The sequence below is a fragment of the Diadema setosum genome, chromosome 10, assembly GCF_964275005.1.
Source record: "Diadema setosum chromosome 10, eeDiaSeto1, whole genome shotgun sequence".
NCBI classification, from domain to species: domain Eukaryota; kingdom Metazoa; phylum Echinodermata; class Echinoidea; order Diadematoida; family Diadematidae; genus Diadema; species Diadema setosum.
This window is the reverse complement of record NC_092694.1, coordinates 3,634,618-3,648,238: the sequence shown is the minus strand read 5'-3', so window position 1 is coordinate 3,648,238 and position 13,621 is coordinate 3,634,618. Positions and strand designations below refer to the sequence as shown.

Here is a 13,621-nt window from a genome sequence, read left to right as displayed (position 1 = left end):
CTTGAAAATTGCCAATTCAATCGATGGCCTTTTCAACGGCGAAAGTGTATTCAGTTGTGCTCTCTTCCTTGATGATATACTTATTAGTCATGTTATCCAAACATTATATTTGTTATATTTATAATTTGTTCCATGTTGCAAATGATGATTCAATGCTGAGCATAAAAAAAGTTGAAATGCACCTCTTTTGCACAGAATGTTGATATATGCATGTGACCTTAATGATAACATCACGAAAGTCTTTAAAAAAAAATGCGACAATTCCTGGTCCCGATTGGTTCCGATGGGAAAGTCAAAAATGTGTGTAAACATCAGCGCAAAAATGGTTTCTTTGTCCTTGAGTGTATACTTGCCAGGACAACCGATAACGGCTTCCCTTAAGGCAAGAAACGAGAAGGGGGGGGGGGGATTTCACAATATTTTACTGTACCCTATATACGGATGTCTTGTTGTTCATCCTTGGAATTGTATTCATTCCTCTATCACCTTGAACTGTTGAATATTTTGCGACAATTCTATGAAATACGCAACTTGTGAAATAATGTATTATGTATTTAAGTGCCAATATCCTTATTTATTTGTTGTTTTATGTGCCGTATTATATATTGAAGGTTTACTTATATTCACGCTTGATAGTAAATGAAACATAATGTATGATTATTTTAATAAAATAATCGACTTACACTAGAATACCAAATGTTTAGTTGTGTCATTGCTGACCGTTGTGAGTTTGATATGAAACGGTCAGTATTATGTTTGAGAGCGAGAGCGCGCGCGAGAGAGAGAGAGAGAGGGGGGGGGGAGGAGAGATATTATTGTGAGGATCTTAGATCAATCTAGCACCAAAAGGGTTTTCACCCGTTCATCTCAATCCCTCTTCTTTTCCTTTAATAAAAATTTGCCCAATCATACCTATCACTGTATAAGGCATTTCTCACCAAGGCTTGAAACTCGTGTTTCATGCACACAGTACTTATTATATCTATCTGTCTTTATCTATAAATATAAATGAATGAATGAATACATTTATATACATAAACGCCTAAAACGAGGTACCACAGTCTCTGTATGTATGTAATTATTATAAATGTCAATATTATATATATATATATATATATATATATATATACATAAATTGACATTTATAATGATTACATACATATAAATATTGTAAGTAGTGTATATATACCAAGATTTTTGATTGGTCGAGTTCGTGACTCGTGACACTCATTGATTTAATTGCGTTATATTTGACGATCGTAAAGGCTCCCTGACTATGCTTTCGATTCTTGCACGGGAGATCCCGTAAGAGTACAGACAAATCAATTCTAAACAATTTCACTTTACATTATGTTATAACAAATTCATTCACTCATTCATTCTGGATTGGTCTATGTCAGACATAGAAATTTGGCTTCCATTGACATAAAATTGTACCAAAATGAACATGACAATACAAACACATTTTGCATCACAATTACATAATGCCATTACATCTTTGTACGTCTAATTTTATTGTAAACATACTTTTTCATCCTCTGTTCTATCCAGTATGATTCCAATGCATAATTAGCCCTCGTGTTTTTTTTTTTTGTTTTTTTTTTTTAATAACCAGGGATAATTTTGGAACTGTTGTGCATAACCTAACAAAGTACATTTAAAATCGTATGCTATTTATGAAATATATGAAGAGTTTGTTTCCAAAAACCGAAAGTCCATATTTGTCGAATGGAGATGTTTGCGATTAAAGGTCAAGAAAAATAAAGAGAATAATAAGAAATCTTTTGCTTCTTCTGACCATAACTTCAAAAATGTACCTTTATAATGTAGTGACCAATATATCATTTAAAAGGTATTATTTTGTACTTTGTGACAGAGACCATACTTCAAAATCTTCAAAAATGGACTTATCGGTTTTTGCAAACAAACTCTTCATATATATATATATATATATATATATATATATATATAAGTTGCAAAAACAGAAAGATAAGGACATTTTCATTTTTTCTTTTAAGTTAAACATCATCATCAATGACTAGTGATAAAAAATGAAAACTTTTAAATGATACTGCACTCGTTACATGACAAGAATTATTTTGAAGCTATTATCTAAGGTGATCAATTATTTTTGGAGGTTTATCTCAAATATTTTAAATTTTTGAAAATGGATATATCATTCTGTTTTTGTATTTAAATTCAATTTGTACAGTAGATGAAGAAATGTTATGCCAAATTGGTAACTCCTACGTCTTCGAAACATTGTAATGTATAGACTGGCGTAAGAAAATAGACTTAGCTTCTTCAATTCAATGTAATTCAAATTTCATTTTTATTTTCCCAACGAAATACACAGAGTGATGTGTGAAATCGAATAATATTATGCGTATAAACACAGAAAGCACAGAAGAACATCACGTTCGTGTCTATGATCTGTACAGGGAGAGGCATAATATGTACAAACATGCCTAATTTATATTTTGCGCGGGGGGGGGGGATGGAGGTACCAACTAAAAGGACTATGCTTGTACTATGTGGGTATCTCAGAGGGAAAAGAGGGGGTAAAGAGCTTTACAAAGAATACGGTAAATATGAGGAAAGAGGGAACAAAAAGAAAATGAGAGAAAAAAAAAAACCCGACGAAACAGAAAATAGGGAGGAAAGAGATGGGATCGATCATTTCGAAATACCATCATATAAAATGAAACAAGGAGGCTGTTTGCAAACATGGCGCGGAATTACAAATAATTCGAAGTGCCTTTTTTGTAACAGTAAAACCCTATCTAATAATGTTTGACACGTACATGTTTCCCCATGCTGAAATGTAACGAATGTAAATGGAAAAAATTTTAGTCTATTAACAACACCTACATTACGTGAAATAATCTTACAAACATTATCGATATGACATTTCCAAGAAAGTTTATTATGATTGCCGTTCCAAGGAATATTGAATGTGAAACACTTTCTGTGACAGTATCACCAAATCAAATAACCAAAATCAAATTACTCTAAGGTGACATGCTGCTAAAAAGCACGTTCTTAGTATAGTTACCTACTTCTTTTTATAAAGTACGTTAGAAACATACACGTTATACATGTAACATACTCAGATGATTTCAGTTGATAATAGCATAAACTTCAGAATAAAATGACAAGTTCTACATACATGTGCACATGATGGTGATGAGCTGTGTATTGGTTACCGACGCCCTCCGTAGTGGCGTATGGTTGGTGTGACTGAGTGTGTGGTTGGGTGCCGTGTATCAAATTGATAGAGGACATATTTGTGTCGAAGGGGGGGGGGGGGGGACTGGTGCGACCTGAAGAGAGTTTGTTTGAAATGTGGGAAAGGGTTTTGAACAAAAGCTACAGGTTGTACAAAACAGGGCAGTGCGAACATTTATGGGAGTAGATTGGACAGTTTCTACTGATACGGTTTATGATATGCTTAAATTAGATAGATTAGAAGATCGAAATATTAAATGTGTTTTTTATTTTATGTATAAAGTAGTTCATGATTTAGTGCCTCGATGTTTGCGACGTCATTTTGTTTTTAAGAGTTATAATTACAGTCTGAGACAAACGATACAGAATTTTATATTACCGCCGATTCGCACGGAGTTGAAACGAAGGAGTATTTCTTATTATGGGACAAAACTGTGGAATAATTTGAGAGATGATATTAAGGTAGCAAATTGGGGTGAGTTTAAAAGGCGGGTAAATGAGGATGAAAGTGTTTTAGCTACAGCAAAGGAATTTTTATTGTTCAGATAATATTTGTGATTATATGTTTTATTTTATTAAAGAGTTTGTTTTGAATATATATGAAGAGTTTGTTTGCAAAAACCGATAAGTCCATATTTTTCAAATGGAGATATTTGCGATTAAAGGTCAAGAAAAATAAAGAGAATAATAAGAAAATTTTTGCTTCTTTTGACCATAACTTCAAAAATATACCTTTATATGTAGTGACCAATATATCATTTAAAAGGTATTATTTTGTAGTTTATGACAAAGACCGTACTTCAAAATCTTCAAAAATGGACTTATCGGTTTTTGCAAACAAATTCTTCATATGCAGGGGCGGGTGGGTTGCAGTTGTGTGTGTGTGTGTGTGTGTGTGTGTATGTGTGTGTACGCGTAGGTTAGGGTAGTTAGAGGGGATGTGCAGTGTTCGTTTTACAGCAATCTGTTATCAATGGTTTTAAATGTGTTTTTCGTGTGTGTTAGATATTATTTCGGTAATTTTGTGTTTTATCTTATTTTATTGTTTTTATTAATGAAGTAATTATCTAATTAATTATTTTAAGATATTTATGATTTTAATGGAAATGTTATTCTCTGTTGTAATTTGATAATCTTGCCTACGATATTATGTTAATGGATTTGTGTAGTTTTATGTAGTTTTTATTTGCTTTGTATCTATGATGATGAATCACGTTTTGTATATTTGTTTTTATTGCACGGACTGAGTGAAAAACAGCTGTGGCTGATGTTAGTACCGTGGTTAAATAAAATGAATGAATGAATCAATTAATCAATTAATCGAATAGTCAACTAGTATTAACATTATCTATCAAAGAATTTTTCATCACCCTATTCAATCTGCCACTTATCCAAGACGAATACCTAATAAATCTGATAGGGCTTTGAAATGTATGTTTTGTTTTGTTTTTTATTGATTTAGCTTTACCCTAGACTATTATTGGAATATTAATGTAGAGAGGGGCCGAATGGGGGCGCGGAATGATAAGAGAGAGATATGTGGAGAAGGGCGAGATGATGTGAAGACGGTGTGGGTGTGTATGTGTGTCTATGATGGAGATGGTTATACGGCACGCGGGTTCGGGTGGGAGGTCGTGCAGTCAATGAAGACAAACACTCGACAGGAGTCCTGTGAACAGCAAGCAGAGAGGTCATTTTTATTAACTCATAATATAGCCACAACACAATTACAGCTCCCAAAATGTACTTTAGGAAAACCCTTGAAACACTATGTGCACATCATCAAGTCCACACATGTTTAACACCAAAACAACTCATTCATTATAACACACAGATACCAAGTGAATTATTGTCTCTATAGCTATATAAATCCACCATGGAGTATCAATAATAGTATCATAACTAGTGAAAGCATCTGCCATATAATCAACTGTATGTGACATAACTCTCTCTCTCTGTATTATTTCACTTATCATGACTGTTAAAAACCATTTATAATACATTAAACCGACTGTAAATGGCTGGGTACAAATGTTGTGGAACCATTTGATACAATGTAAATGTGTTGTAACAATATCTGCTTTTTGAGACCTATATCTTACAACACTGTGATGTCTATTCACACAAAGGGCTAACTCTATGGAATAAAATCATACTCTCCACACTTCATGATAAGCAGCCAGTGTCATATCTATTAGTGTAATGTCAGACCCCATATAGTAGGATAAAGGCTTTTTTACATGTATGACTACCAGTCCTTGCATATACATATACAATACATATCTTATTCATCATTATTATGTGAAAAGAATAATACCTCCTTTGTTTTAGAGTCCAGCGAAGATCTGACTCAAACTATGCTATTTTGTTTGAATGATAGTAAAAGCAAATGAGACAGCAGTTCTCTCTTCACTGATTTGAATTGCTGAACAGTTTACCAGAGCCTGAATGCATCCTATTATTAACACTTCCACATAACCCTTCTATAAGATCACCTTTGCTCTTAGATAAAAGTCACGCAATATCATATGGATAAATCCTCTCTTCCACCAACCATTCCTAACATCTACAGATCACTTCATCACAGTCAAATCACCTATCCCTACTCAAAACAATTACAATCACACATCTGATCCATATAGGTCCCACTACATCAAATCTACAATGTCAGCAAGATAAGATGGGGGTATAATAATGCTGAAAAATTACATCATACCCAACTACTGCAGATCTTACAACTTTAGATCACAGGGTACACCAACTATGAAAAACAAATGCAAACCTACACAATGTCTCAGCATAACAAACCTTAAATGATGGTAACGGCAGTGTAATACACCTGAATTCTTAACTCCTCCATTGTGTGTGTCAAAACTATTATGATCGATACTCAGGTAGCTTCTTAAATATCTTGCTAGACAACACACTTACAAAATACCCTAGTCCCTATCAATACAGAATCTTACTCTATTAGGGGAAGCAAAAGGAATAATATTCCCTCTTACAACCTCAGTGGTATTACATCATAAACCCACAACACTGTACCTACACTGTACATCTCTGACTCTATCTCTAAACTCTTCCACCTTAAATGCATTACCAAAGTGTAGTATAGGTAAATAGCTTCCATCAGAAACCCATCAACTCAGCATCTTATCACACTATTATAGGCGCCCCATACTACACAGCACCATGTAATACCAGAGTACACAGATCACGCTAAACGCCCTATACTGTTACACAGCGCTACATAATACACTGTTCAATACCGTAATTGGTCACGTACACAAACCTACGCAGGCCTGCAGCCCTTGCATTGTACTACTGCACTACGAATACATTGTGCGCACAAGACCACGGCAGCCGCAATTAACTACACACGCCCGTACACACAACATACGTCCGTAGACCGACTTAACACAGGTACGTACATACATAAGTTACCGTGCATTCAGTGCCACTGAACAAAACCACCATCAACCAGAGACAAATAGAATGGCTTCATGTAAATTCTGACAAACACTCTCACTCCACATAATATGCCTGTTTGGCCCTTAAAACTCTTCATAACAATTACCAATAATGATATTACAGCACCATAACATATAAGCACTGAAATTCTTGTATAATTTGCGACGTTCTCATTTTCATCAACTCACCTGTGAACAGCAAGCAGAGAGGTGCCTGCCACATGGGGGCGCCCCTCTGTTGCTGATGTCTCTGCATAATTAGCACATCCCCACATTAAAATGACTAGTGATAGATATTGGAATTCGGAATGGAATTCGAAAACTTCGATGCTTAGGGTACATTTGAATGGACTTAATGCATTCAAAAGCCTAATCTTTAATATTGGTCTGCCTCAAAACTTCGAAGTCAACTTTCAGATAAGTGTTATGTACAATGTCTGCAACTACTTTGTTTCTGTAAAGTAAACGAATGCCATGAGCGAAGAACTCACAGCACACGCTGCATTACTCACGTGCCGAATCAGAAGAAGAAGTCTACTTGTGATGGCTTAATGAATATAACTATACATTCCCCCAGATTTATGAACTTTTGCAACAACGTACCTTCGGAATGACATCACAAAATGATATTTATGTTAAAAATTAACCAACCCTATTACGTTTTCGGATTAACGAACATCTAGGGCCCGTTGCATAAAAGTTACTATTATGGTAACTTTGCCATCCAATGGTAACTTCCATGGAATTCTTAATTTTGATTGGCTGTTGAGTATTGTTGCCAAAATGTTATTTATGTTAAAAATTAACCAACCCTATTACGTTTTTCGGATTAACGAACATCTAGTGTATGGAATTCTTGTATTTCCGAATGACGAATATTCGGAATGATGAACATCACATTTTCAGAATAGGTGCAAACAATGGAAAATTGTCACTATTCAGACAGGATAACATCAAAGAAGTTAACGAAATCATCAATAATCTATTCATGATTTTTGTTTTTGTTTTGATGATAACAATTATTGTTTAATTGCTATCACCCGTAGTGCGTCAGTTATGCTAGTTGGTTCTTTCTTACAGTACATAAACTTCTTGTCTCTTTTCACACTGGTGATACATTTTTTCTTTCTACTGCTTGTATTCATCATTTCTACGAAAATAAAGGACATTTAGCCTATATATTTAGATTGTGGTGCTCTTTTAAGCCAAAAGGTAAATCCTGAGGCTTGAATTTTCTTCAATTTGTCTCCCTCTAAAAAAAGAAATGAAATTTGAGGAAGTTAGAGGGAGACAAATTGAAGAAAATTAAAATCTCAACCTTCATTCCTATACTTAACATTTTCTTGCATCTATTAATGCCTTGTCCGTCTTGGACTACTTAACGTAACAATGTCGGAATTTCGGAGCTTGGATATTTGTTCCAAGTTCATCGTGTGACTGCCGTAACCAGCGATAGCCTAGTGGTAGCATCCCACGCAGTGTCGCTGCCCGGAAAGCAGTAGATGACAGGTTCGAGTAACGTGGTTCTCTGTCTTTTTCCGCCATGTTTGTTGAATAACAGATCAGCAGTTGCGATCACACTAATTTCATTTGTTAGAGGGAAACAAATGGAAGAAAATTCAAATCTCAACATTCACCCCTCCACTGAATATTCTCTTGCATTTAAGGTAAATGTCCTCTTCCATAAGTTGTAATTGGTTAGGATTGCGTGTTTTGTTTTGTTTTGTTTTTCCTGATTAAGATATTGACATTTATATGTTTAATACAACAATTCAAATGCTTTGTAATGATTAACATGAAAGAAGTGGAGAGATGAGAGCAAAAAGATTAACAGCCGGACACAATTAATACAACGCTGAGTCTATGGAGAATGTATAGATAAGTGATACCAGTACATAAATTATCGAAAATTCCACTTCAGACTGTCGATTCTACGAGCACGCCACTCTTGCCTAACTTTTCTATCGGGCGGTGGTTCTCGACGTAGTTGTGCAACGACTTCCGGGTCATCGCTATCATGTTGTAGCCGTGCTTCTCCGTAATGTTCTCATAGCCGCACCTCTTGTACCATTCTCTGGCGGGCTCGTTCTCAAAGTCAACATAGCCAACGATATACTTGCATCCGCCCAGGTAGGCTATCTATCGGATTGGGAACAGTGGAGATCAAGTGTGGAGATTAAAATTTCATGAGCCACATGCTAAAAAAAATAATAACAAATTTTCCAATGATAGCTTCTGCACTGACGATTACCGCGTAAAAACTGGGGTTGTTTCATAAAGCTGTTCATAAAGTTACGAACGACTTACGAGCAACTGGTGATCAGTTTTTGTCTTGAAGTATAGCACATCAGAACTGATCACCAGTTGCTCGTAAGTTGTTCGTTACTTTACGAACAGCTTTATGAAACGGGGCCCAGGAAACACACTCATCAGGGTTGATGACAAGCTTCATTAAAAAAAAAGAAAAAAAAAAGAAAAGAAAAAGGCAAAAACAAAAGCTGAAGCCAAAAGTTCCATTGATCGTTCACTCATAGGTAGTTCAGTAATCTTTGAGAGAAAATGGCCAGTAAATGTTACCTCACTTTTGTCTCTTGTTGATTCTCATAACATATAGATGGAAATTGGTAAAGAAAAAGAAGCTGTGCGTGCACATTTTCCTCCATTTCAAAAGAAAACATAAACGCACACACACACACACACACATACAGAAACTTCGATTCCCAAGTCACTCACATTATGAATTTGTATGATTGATAACATAAATTGTATTTACCCTGGACGCCTCGTGGAATAAGACGGAACCAAGTCCTTTTTCTGTTAAAGAGCGATCAAAAGAGGTTAGAAGATTTAATTACGACATTTTACAAATTCGACATTTTCATGGTGGAGTGAATCTAAGACTTAGGCAAAAAAAGTAGGTATTTGTCCATCAAATACCATTTCTATTATAAAACAATCATGCTTGATAATTCCGTTGATCCTTCTTATAGGAGAGAAAAAGAAAGAAAATTAATAATGACAACCGTATGTATAGAAAACGTCACTGTTGGAAAAGTGTCTCACAGCAGATTTGTCTCTCGTCGTTGCAATTTCTTTCATTCTTGTTTAACCCAATTCTTTAGTCAGGTGATTCCCTTACTGCAAGCCCTTGAGTTTTGTACGGGACAACTTTTTTCTTTTTCTTCCCTATATATTACACTTCTATTTTCTTGTGATTTGTGATTTGTTACCGCCTTGTGATAATGACCTATGCAATCCCTGTTTTGTTTTTTACGTGTAAATTATGATTCATTTCATTTTTACAACTGAATATTGTAAACGCTGAAAGAAATAAGGGAGAGTTCTATGATATCAGCCATTATATATAGGACTAATCCACAGTAGGGCACAGATGACATAGTGTGTATAGATTGAGGACTGCACCATCAATACAATTTAGGGGAGATTGGCAGGGATACAATAAAATGGGTGAATTATTGGATGTGCATAGCAAGCAGGGAATTTAGGTATATCTTTTTCTAAAAAAAAGGTATATTTTGTCATTAACATACAGAATTTAGTGGTATAAGATGCATTTTGTGTTCTTGTCAGTTCAATTCTTCATTGAGCCCATATTAATACATAATTTTTCAAAAAAGGGCTATATTTGCATTTCTTTCGGAATATTTTCATGCTTTTTATCAAAATTCCTCATCCCAAACTATCATCTATTCTGCATTTCCCCTTATGGCTGGAAAAACTTGTTATACACTTTGAAACAGCTGCAGCAGATGAAGTAATACTAGCTAATTAATTTACTGTCCTCCAGAGAAAACTAATTTATAGAATATTAATTTTGGAGAATAACAAATTTGGATATATATTGCATGAAGGATTTGAAGAGTTTGTTTGCAAAAACCGATAAGTCCATATTTGCCAAATGGATATATTTGCGATTAAAGGTCAAGAAATATAAAGAGAATAATGAGAATTTTTTTGCTTCTTTTGACCATAACTTAAAAAATATACCTTTATATGTAGTGACCAATATATCATTTAAAAGGTATTATTTTGTACTTTATGACAGAGATCGTACTTCAAAATCTTCAAAAATGGACTTATCGGTTTTTGCAAACAAACCCTTCATTTCTTTTTAAGACGAATTGTAATGCCTTCGTCGTCTGTATATGGCTCCATATTTCCCCCATGAAGAATAATATCAGTCTTTTCCACTGACCTCTGAAATCATCACGAATGAAGATGTCTTCCCATAAGACTGAGCGTCCTTTCCACACGCAGTAGCTCCGTGTGAACATGATGTAACCGATGATGCTGCTGACGCCATCATCCTGACATGCTTCGAGGAGGATGCACTGGTAGAAAGACTCATCGCCGAACCCATCCCGTCTCAGGTCTATATACGAGAAAGGCATTAACATCAAAACTCTTAAACTACCTTTTTAAATGTAATCAATATTATTCAATCGCTACACTTCCTTAGCCATCTATTTCATTCCCTTCATTTCATTTCATTTCATTTCCAACAAAAGTATAAGGTACAATATAACATATTACAATATATACAGTACAATAAAGCAGAATCATTATTATCAAATCCCTAAATCAGAACAAAACAAGCAAGTCATAAAATTATTTAAGGACAGTTGTAATGACATTAAAACAGCTAAGACAGAAAGGCAGAGGGGTTGGGGTAGATGACGCATTTAAAGGGGCTGTATAGTTTTGGTGGACATGGGGATTCAGATGTTAAGTTGTTTTTTTTTTGGAGATAATCAGGGATCACTTACATACAATTCTAAAAGGAAATTAACGTTTGTTTGCTGAGATTCGGTTTTGAAATGGTTGAGCTTAGGCCTATATACAAAAAAAAAGGCAAAAGCAAATGGTCTTAACATAAAAAGTTGGGACCCACCTTTTATTAGGACCTCTTTGTTTTCGGATATCTCGGTCATTTAAAAACATGATTTTCAGGAAATAAACTTTGATTCCTCTTAGACTTTTATGCTCTTTGATGTTTTATATAAGTGGTTTCTAATATAATTATAGCCGCAAAAAGTTGAAATCTGGATCCCCACCTCAACCCAAACTATTCCATCTCATTAATACCTCCAAGCAAGAGAGAAAAAGAGCGCCTAGCAGGAAAAAAAACACAGTTAAGTAGTGTAGACAACATTGCTGATGAGTCGTGTTGGAATCAAATTTATGTCGGCCTACAGGAACTTTGCCACAGCTTTTGTTCTGAGCTACATACTTAAATGATCGAGACTTGAGATTTTTTTGCCTCCCCACCCCCCCCCCCTTACTCCCTTTGTAATTTATTTGTGGAGCCAATTAGTACGTGTTGGGTACATGGGGGCGGGGTGGATGTAGTTCTTCCTTCACCTTCCGTTACCAAACACGATGACAGAAGCACACCTCAGTTTGTTATCATCACTCATAACATCATTTTATAAAGAATGTTACCTTCTTCTGTTATCTCGACTTGATCTGCCGTGCCTTCCCACTCGGCCAAGCCGACAATGAGTCTCAGGATTTCTCCACAGTCTTCGGCCCTGGCTGTACGAACGACGTATCGACTCACGAGCTCGGGATTGACTTTGTACTGATCTGTAAGCAAAATACATTTGACGAGGATATTATCCTTTTTACATTATGTAGGCCTACACGGTGTCTGCCAATAAGCTATAACATGATCGAATTCAATAATGCGTCCCTGTACCTAGGTATTTTCTGAATATAATTAGATTATATAGGAGTTAACTGACCTGATGTCGTCTTCACCTGGTTTGTCAACGCCTTTGCTTTCGTGCCGTACGACCCGAGATTCCTCCTCTGTGAGCCTTCGTAGCTGAGAAACTGATTGAAATCTTCGACGGGAAAGTTCCTAATCAGAGATTTGCGCCAACACCTTGCAATGCGACTCAACCCCACTGTAAATTTGTCGGCTGCTGGTGTTGCGGTTGCGATGGTTGTGGCGGTACTGGAACGCAGTGAAGCCAACATGACCCGCAGGGGCACTCTCGAAAGCATAATTATGGTAAAGAATTTGTATTCGACCGACAGTGGAGCCCACAGCAAGTTGTAAGTCCCTTCTTGTTGAGCAATCAGGTACCTTCAAAGCGAGAGGAACTTGATCCTTCAAAGGTTGTAACTTTTCTGTTATGAACGGAGGGTGGAAGCTCGCGTGCTTATATTGTCGTCAATGGACGTGAGCCACGATCCTGAGGACGTTGTGAAAGTTGGTTTCCTGTATTGGAAATCAATCAATGCATGGGTCTACACGCATGCATGCTTCAAACACTAGATAAACGATCACTTCTTGTTTTTGATATTGATATTCTCCACATGACATGTCCATAGGTCATCGCAGCTGATGACGGCGCTAGCTAGGTTCCGCTTCGTTTCCTCCTAATAGGGTACCGGTTGACCCAGTCGGGGCATCCTGAGGTTATATTGTTCTTGTTCTTGGCCCCTCTCGACACCGTAGACACTCCTTGATAACTAAAAAAACTATCATGGTATTCCCCTTAACCGGACATGCATGGGGTCTCCATAGATTTATATTCCGGAAACCAGGAAACCATAAAAATTACATTCATGTTTTCTTGTTGCGTCATTAACGGGAACGGAGGATGTTGGTTTGGATGTTTGTTTGTTGTTGGTTTCTTCTTTTTTTTATGTCTAGGTATACGATGATTTTGGTAAAGTTTTCCCGTAATTATTGGAAGTATTTCAAATATTGTGATTTTTAATACCGCTGTACAAACGTCCCCCCCCCCCCACTTTCTTATGTTTCTTTCATTTGTGTCTAGGTTGAATTTATCGTGTCATTTTACTACAGTGCGTATCAAATTAAAAAGGCAATCCAACTCTGGAGGGCTACTATTTAATCATTGTAGGCAATGGAGAGCACAGTGTTAGTT

At 36.0% G+C, this 13,621-nt stretch overlaps 1 protein-coding gene across 1 annotated transcript; it reads right to left on the bottom strand.

The window, feature by feature from the left end:
- Window positions 1-8,615: 8,615 nt before the first annotated feature.
- On the bottom strand, window positions 8,616-12,728 carry LOC140234419 (thialysine N-epsilon-acetyltransferase-like). Its single transcript, XM_072314465.1, has 5 exons — window positions 12,464-12,728; window positions 12,162-12,305; window positions 10,915-11,091; window positions 9,472-9,512; window positions 8,616-8,837 (listed from the first exon to the last, which is right to left on the bottom strand). The coding sequence occupies exons 1-5, from the start codon at window positions 12,726-12,728 to the stop codon at window positions 8,616-8,618; spliced, it is 849 nt and encodes a 282-aa protein (XP_072170566.1).
- Between the last annotated feature and the right edge of the window lie 893 nt (window positions 12,729-13,621).